Source organism: Clupea harengus, chromosome 7 (genome assembly GCF_900700415.2).
Source record: "Clupea harengus chromosome 7, Ch_v2.0.2, whole genome shotgun sequence".
Taxonomy (NCBI): domain Eukaryota; kingdom Metazoa; phylum Chordata; class Actinopteri; order Clupeiformes; family Clupeidae; genus Clupea; species Clupea harengus.
Genome location: NC_045158.1, coordinates 5,424,459 through 5,432,378, shown reverse-complemented (window position 1 = coordinate 5,432,378; position 7,920 = coordinate 5,424,459). Strand labels below are relative to the sequence as shown.

Genomic DNA, 7,920 nt, shown 5'->3' with positions numbered 1-7,920 from the left:
GTAACACAAAGAGCAGACAGCTCGATCTCTCTCTCTCTCTCTCTCTCTCTCTGTTCTCTCTCTCTATCTCTCTCTCTCTGCATGGTTACTACTGAATGAACTGCCCAAATCTCCTGTAATCCTGTCCTCATCTAATCTGGATGGCTCAATGGCCTCCGCCGTATGCACCACCCCCCCAGCGTCACCGCTTCACCCTCACCTTGAATACCTCTGAACTCATATCACCTAGCAGAGACCTCCTCCTCTGTGTGTGTGTGTGTGACACCGGACCTTTAAATACTCTTTCTGTGAAAGCCACAGCTTTTCATAGGAACACAAGAGGCACCCAGCACACACAGAAGTGAGAGATAGAGAGTGAATGTGTGTGTGTGTGTGTGTTGGAGTGTAGGGGAGAGGGTGAGTAAGCATGTGTGTGTTCTGCTGGGGAGCGGGGATGGGTGGCAGTGTGCAATTCGCTCGCCCTCCGTAAATCATGAGAGGGCGCAGGATGAGTAAGTTATATTTTCACGCGTGCGTGTGTGTATGTATGTGTGTGTGTGTGTGTGCCGTGGTTCAGACGGAGAGCAAAAACCTGTCATCTGGTGCTCCCAGGGCCCTCCTCTGACTCTGCCATTATCTCAGCCTACTGCCTGAACTCACTGATCTCCACCTCTCTAGCTCTCCCTCTCTCTAGCTGTCCCTCTCTGGACGCACACAGCACCACGTGTTACAGAAAGGATCCTTGCCGACTCTTACCCTTTAAAAATGAAAATCTTGAAAATAAATCTATACAGCTTGAAATACTCACATCCAATACAAATATAAGTGCAGCTGTAAGTACTGTTTTTATGTATGTTTGTATATTGTAAAGGTATCATGGTATATGCCTGTCTTGTGCATAAACCACTACACTTAATACTGATCTGAATTTGATATTTACAGAATGGAGTACAAATCTTTACTAAAATCATAAACCTACCTATTAAATCTGTGAGTTTGAGCTTCCCACTCTGAACTATACTGATCTGGCAGTCTGCACGTAACTGTCGCACTACCATCTAACCTCTCCGTCTTCCATTCCTACATCTGTCTAATTGTACATTTCCCATAATTCCTTTCTATGAGGGTCATGGCAAAAGCACTTAAGAGGAGACCTTCAGTGAAGTGTTCAGTCCTATGAATTCATGTGATAAATGCACTAGTGGCTTTTCCCTAAGCTTACCTCCCACTGTCCTCTCATGACCCTCCCTCTTTTCCTCCATCTCCCTGAGTGGACTGAAGCCCATTCATCTGCCCACAACATCTGTCAGAGGCAGTCACTGTGATGTTAGACACAGTCAAGTGTTAGCTCCCCCCTCAACGCACACACACACACACACACACACACACACACACACACGCTAACACTCCATCCTCCCTTTAAGCACCAAACTGAAAGAGAGAGAGTTTTAAAAAAATGAAATGTTCCGGACAGTCGAGCAGACGCAGACACTGGAGTTTATAACAGGCGGCTGGTCATTGAGGACAGGGGAAGAATCCCAGCAGCAAGGGCAACCACCTCCACTCCACAGTCTGTCGTCTGCATGAGTGAACTGGGCAAGAGGTGGGGGTGTGGAGGGGGAGGGGGAGGGGGGCGGTCTGACTGCAGCAGCACCTGTCCTCTCTCCTTAGGGGCCGGCAGACGCAAACACCTCTACAGCTGTTCCCAGGTCAGCGTCACTTTGTCCCCGTTGCCCTCCTCTCCAGTTTCCACACACACACACTCGGGAGGGAGGTGTGTGTGTTGGGTGGGGGATGGTGGTGGGGTTGCACCTCCTTTATCCACTCTGACAGCTAGCCAGCTAGCTAGCGACATCAAGAGCAGCTGCCACAGCAACACACGTCCTGATACGCGTGACAGGTGGGCCCAGCAGCACTCTCCGCGTCTGAAGAATCACTTTGGACTCAACGCAGGCTTGTCTCAAGCAGCACCTACTGTATGTCATAAACATCGCTTGTCTGCCAGTGCACAATAACACTACGAGGCCAGGCTCTGTGACATCTCTGTACATCAGTTTTATTTACAGGATACTAATTTTGTCTTAATGCCAGATAACACGATTATATGTATTACATAAATATGAACATGGTAAGTTTTTTTTCCTTTGTACAAATTTGCATATACCTAACAGGTGATAGTAAAACTCCAACGGATACATAGTTTCTTTTTTAAGCCAGTCCTAAAGGAGGAAATGAAAAGCAAACGTGGGGTTGTTTATGTACATGACGCACACAAATCTAGCAGAGAGATGGCGAGGGATGATGACATAAAGAGACCAAGAAACAGCCCCAGAGTCCATTGTGGAAGAACTACTGTAGCGATAGAATTTTTTTTTCCTATTGTGTTTCTCAGTAAACAAACAAACCAATATTGCAAACCTACTCCAGGTTATTCAGCTTGAGTCAAGATATGGAGAAGAGCTTATATAAAAACACTCATACACACGCACACCATTGGGTTACATACCGTACCAGCTCACATATTCAAAATGTGCGTAATACTCACACTCAAAGAAAAAAAGAAAAAAAACTATGACAAATACACTTACTCACAATTAAGAAGATGAATATTATCGTCAATGACCCCCAGTTCTCCAAACATTCCCGGGCTTCAACTGATCATTTAAAAGGACTTTAAAATAAGACGGGTCCTAGTTCAGCATCTTCACAGAAAGTTGTTGCTGTTTTTCTTCCCCTGTAAGCATGTTTCTCAATTCAACAGCACACCCTTTAGGCAACAGTTTTCATTAGTCTCCACAGGGCCTCCACTCACTCTTCAACAGGCAGACACTGACATTAGCTCTTCAGGAAAGCCAACCGGCGATAGCTTGATTAAATATGGACAGGCGCCACTAAGCGCTGAACTGGCAGACACGGGGAGCTTTTGTCCACTGACCTGCCTGAAAGGGCAGAATATTGTGCTCCAAGAAGAAAGAGAAAACAGGTTCACATTCAGGCATTTTAACACCGCTCCACGTTACACGGTGACCTCTCAACGGCTCTCATAATCACACGACACTTGTGTAAGTATTCAATCTTTGCCCGAGGATCCTGTTGTGGAACACAGGCTAAAATAACAGAGGATATGAGGCCGGGTGCTGGAGTGAGTCCGTCTCACTGCATCCAATTCCATTCGGGTTCCCTGTAAACGTCTGCATTTTTGGCACACAGCATTCTCTGACTCCTTCTACCTGTCAATCAAGACAGCGTTCATCACGGAGGGGAAACACTGTTCCATCTTCCCTGAAAAGTGTCCTTGCCAAATGCAACACGTAAGGAAATAATAACTATGGGAAATAATGACTGTGGTTTAAAAGAAGAAGAAAAAAAAAAACGTATTCACAGAAGCACACACAGGAAGGAGAGGAAGAGAATGAAACAAACAGTCAAAAAAATAAACAGAAAAAAAACAACCCTTCCCCTCAAAATAAAAACGAACAAAAAAAAGAACCCATTTGAAACTATGATCGCTGCACGTGCACCACTCTCTCTCTCAAAAAAAAGTTTTCTTTTGCTCTCACAAGACTGATTTAAAAAAAGAAAGAAAGTGAAACGTCCTTTAGCCACACTAGCGCCAGTGTTCAGGTCAAAGTTCCCAAGGGTCTCCCAGAGGGGGAGAGAGCTTATATTCTCTGGATCTTGTCTGCCACAACTACGGGGTTCTCCTTGCGGATCTTGGCGGCGGCCTCCGTCTTGTAGTCGTACGTGCAGTTGTGGATGTCGGAGTATCGATGCAGCCCGCAAAACAGGTTCCCACACCGGCAGTCAAAACCTGAGGCAGCAAAGGAGAAACAAAACATGTGTCACAAGGAGGAGAAAAGACGTGTGACTCAAAGGGCCAGAATGGCAATAAACAGCCACAACAAACCAACCACCCACCTGTCAGCCCCACTCTCTTGCGACACATGAAGCATCTGTTCTTCTTGGGCTTGGGGAGCTCTGAGGCCTTGGTGTCGTCACAGTCCTGGGCAAGGGCAAGGCTGGATGAGGAGCTGGGCTGGGTGACAACTGCGGAGAGAACACATTTGCATTTGTTAAAGAAAAAAAACTGTCATACTAAGCAAATGAAATGAATTCTCTAGCCCTTGCCTGTGTGGTGTGTGTGTGTGTGTGTGTGTGTGTGTGTGTGTGTTATGCAGTTGGAAGTGAAGACCAGAGCAGAGCCCATCACTTTTAGAGATGAGACATGTCTGCTGGAGGCGTGCAGGCACATTGCACGCTCTCTCTCTGTGGGGATTTAGAGTGCAGTAGTCTGAAGGCAGAGCTGTTTTGGCTGAGACTCGCACTGACAGCGTGCACCTTGAAGTGATTTCAAACCAGCCTGTTTTCAAGGAGCTTAATGTCTGTGGGCCTGAGACTACCACACAGACAGGGCTGAGTAAACAGAGAGGTCCCAAAATAACAACAAACCTCAAGAGTGTCTGGCCTACAAGGACAGGGCAATCTTGTTCTTGTCATATGAATATAAAAATATTATTTTAGTACACACACTTAAGATATTGCGAGGGATGGTCACAGCGAATATGTAATTTCACTCGTTCTTCTAGGTCGTACGCAAATGGAAACATTGTGTGTGTTTGGAAGGAAACACTTTTGAAAAGAAATGATAAGGCCTACCATAAGCTATAACCTGGAGATTAGCTCTGTTCGTTGAATAACACATGCAAATGTAGTGTACAGTATAACAATACAGCCTCTATACAGACCCAGACCAGGGCTCAAGCTATATAATTATACACTCAACAACCACACTTTCACATCATATTCAGCGCAGAATTACTTCACAGGGTATTGGTCAAGATCCGGATTGTTATTTAGATACACGTTAGTCATTTTTATGAATTTTGTTGATGCCCTGTATCTTGAGGTTTCGGGTAAAACCATGTGTCCATTATCTTCATGAATCAGGTGTAAAGATATAGGATCCAGTCGACACGTGAGCAATTGCTTTCAAAGGCCCACGCTTGATGAATTGATTTTTGTGTGGCGTGCTGATAAAACCTCTAAGTACCTGGCTCTGCAAATTCTGACGTTGGGGTTGTGGCCCTCTCTTCTCTGGAGATGCTCATCTCAGTCATCTGCTGTGTCACGGGCAGAGAGGATGCTGGGACGGTTCTGCACAGACCGAAATAGTGCAGAGCAGGAGGCCGAAAGAGAGAGAGAGAGAGAGATACGGAGAGGGAGACAGACAGCACAAAAACTAGATCAGGCACAGCAGGACTCCACATTAAAACACAGGGCCCATTCTGACACCCTGTTCCGCTGTCATCTCTGAAAACCACCAATATCACCTCAATCAAATCACATCTCAAAATGGCAGGTTAACTTAAACTGATCTACATTTGCTAAATTACTTAAACTAGTGTGTGTCCAGACAATGGGTGCGTGTGCTCTTACTCTCTGGTGGTGTCTGTGCTGGGCACGGCTAGGGATTCAGCTTTGCTTAAGCTGGCTTCTAGTCTCTGGATGGCCTCTGCAGCCGGGCTACCAGCTGCACCTGGGATGAAGCAGAGTGATGGTCAGCCACTGATGCCTGATGGGCATACTATTAGTCAAGGTGAAAGACTGAAATCACTCCCTGTCCCCCCCGCCCCTCACTCATTATCATTTTCTATCTCACACACACACACACACTTTTGTCCACACAATCACTGGGAACTGGTATCAGGTTCAGAATGAGCTTGATTTAATCACAGAGATAAATAAACCTATCAGGGCATTCATGCAGACACTCAATCATTCTACAAAGGAGATATACTGAAGTAAAAGATAGTTCGGGGGTAAACTGTTCCTAATTTCGTCAACACAGATTAATGTAAGTGACATGGCTTTGGGAGAGAGATAGAGAGACAGACATAATTAATAACTGCACTGTAATGTTAAAAGTGATTCTGCAGTCAGTAGGGTACTTACCTAAGGGACTCATGGGACTCATGCGGTCGCTGCTTTGCTGTCGCGTTATGTGATCCTTGTAACAGACGGAGCACATGCCGCTGGTCCTAGGGTTGCCGTAGAAACCACAGCCAGTGGTGCACAGCACGGGACTTTGATTCGTCTGTTGAGCCATCGCTGAGGTGAATCTGGAACGGGGGAAGCCCAGTTAACAACGGTTGCACTATTTGGTCATGAATCAGGCGGTGTGACTTGGCCCCTTGAGCTAGTAAGGGTACAAACAAAAGGTTTTAGCTTTCCCATGAATTTAACTCTGATGACCGAACCCCGAATAGGCCTATACTTCCAGCTACAAACTGTGGTATAAACAATACAGTGACGTGGACTCAAAGGAAAGCTATACCTGGCCATTGCATGTAAATAGTGACATAACGTTACTTGGCGATGTAATCGGGAAGCTCTATAAACATGCTCAGTTTGTAAACATCATCTCACCGTGGCTGTGTTTACAGTGGCACTATAGAAAACAACATTATTGTGTTTATGAGGGACGTAGGGCTGGAGAACCTTGCCAACTAATGTTAATGCAAGTGGCATTTTGATAGCAAGCCATTTTCACTAGCATAATAATCCTGAGATATAGCAGCAGTGTGATTTAACGAGGGGTCACGGGTTTTGCTGCCTTGGTTGAGAAACTACGTTTAAAAGGTAACGATGTTATTATTGAGTGTCAAAGGCTAGCTGAAGTAAGTTCAGGATGCATTTCATGTTAGGTAGCTAGATAGCTATCTTATCTAGCTAGATAAACGCTGAAGCTTCTCTGCAATGTGGTCTTGACTGTCTTAATTTTAGGCAAATCATTGCTCTCTCCATCTGCCACGAATGCTAACTAACGTTAGCTATACCGTTACAGAATTTGTAACGTTAACGTTAGTAACATTAGCTTTAAACTCTAGCATGTCTGTATCAGGGACATAAATGCCAAATACTAGCGTTCACCATTTCTAAGCATATCTCGCTTTAGAAATCGACAAGATAGCAAGCCAACTTAGGCCAGGATATCTCACCTAACGCTAAATGGTTAACATTAGCTTCTTACTGCAGCAAACGTCTGTACTCTGTAAGTCTCTGACTGTCGTCATTGTTTCGGTCTGATAGATAAGTTACCTTTTGTTTTCGTTTGTCCTTATTCTGTCTAGGATTCATGAAACCTTGCTTTGATGGTAGCTTGTTTAAAAGCGATGGTAAATACATAGAGATTGTGTTAATGTTCCATAATCAGACAGACCTTGTAAATTATCGAGCATTTTAAGAAAAACAGATTGCCTTAAACAATTCAAGTTGCTAAATAGTAGCACTCCTCTAACACGCGACAGCTTGGGTACGTCCCGTGCTATGCGCTTCCCGTGGCTGGTCACGTTCGAGGGCTTGTGATCTTTCTAGAGGTGGTGACAACTTGAGAGACTTTGTTTACCAGGACCCACCCGTCCGCCTGATGACTTGGCTAGCCAGATGCTGCATTCAACAAAAGGTCGCGAGCTATTAATATTGTCGAGCTAACGTAAGTCACCAACTCGACCGAATGGCCAAATATACCCCTTTTAACCTTAATTTCAGCTACCCAGCACGTTAACATGGCATATCTGGCAATCATCGCTTCTAGATAACGATATCCTTAGCCAGCTATAGCTAACGTTAACGGAATTAATCTGTCTCGGTTCTCCACTTCCATGGACGTCAATACAGTTTAGCATATAACAAAAACAGGCAAGCCATTTCATCGAGAGAAACAAATACGGGTATCTGAACTCACCTGTTAATTTGAACTTTAGCGGAAAAAAAAACTGGGATTAAGCTTCAAATACGATGAAATTTGCTTGTAAATAGGGATTCTCCTCGCCTTGTTCTCTCGGTGCAGGGCGACGAGGATTTATTCGTATGAGCCCTTTCTCCCTGTCCTATCTTCAGTCTCACTGTTTGTTTCCTTCTTTAGTAAGAGGCGTGGCTGTG

General features: G+C 44.9%; 1 protein-coding gene across 2 annotated transcripts; it reads right to left on the bottom strand.

The window, feature by feature from the left end:
- Nucleotides 1-2,014: 2,014 nt before the first annotated feature.
- Nucleotides 2,015-7,875, bottom strand: zfand5a (zinc finger, AN1-type domain 5a). 2 transcript variants are annotated; one of them, XM_012830433.3, is made up of 6 exons: nucleotides 7,724-7,875; nucleotides 5,932-6,098; nucleotides 5,416-5,515; nucleotides 5,030-5,133; nucleotides 3,898-4,026; nucleotides 2,015-3,790 (listed from the first exon to the last, which is right to left on the bottom strand). In XM_012830433.3, the coding sequence occupies exons 2-6, from the start codon at nucleotides 6,083-6,085 to the stop codon at nucleotides 3,642-3,644; spliced, it is 636 nt and encodes a 211-aa protein (XP_012685887.1). In that variant the 5' UTR covers nucleotides 6,086-6,098; nucleotides 7,724-7,875; the 3' UTR covers nucleotides 2,015-3,641. The 2 variants fall into 2 exon arrangements, with proteins under 2 accessions (XP_012685887.1, XP_031426118.1); XM_031570258.2 differs by lacking the exon at nucleotides 7,724-7,875 and adding an exon at nucleotides 7,078-7,716.
- Between the last annotated feature and the right edge of the window lie 45 nt (nucleotides 7,876-7,920).

Bases quoted from the DNA above. Each gene is read 5' to 3' on its own strand.
- zfand5a (XM_012830433.3), bottom strand. From the start codon at position 6,085: ATGGCTCAACAGACGAATCAAAGTCCCGTGCTGTGCACCACTGGCTGT. The intron at 5,516-5,931 runs GTAAGTACCCTA...GCTTCATCCCAG, and splicing joins GAGTCCCATGAGTCCCTTAG to GTGCAGCTGGTAGCCCGGCT. The intron at 3,791-3,897 runs GTGGGTGGTTGG...TTGCTGCCTCAG, and splicing joins CAAGAGAGTGGGGCTGACAG to GTTTTGACTGCCGGTGTGGG.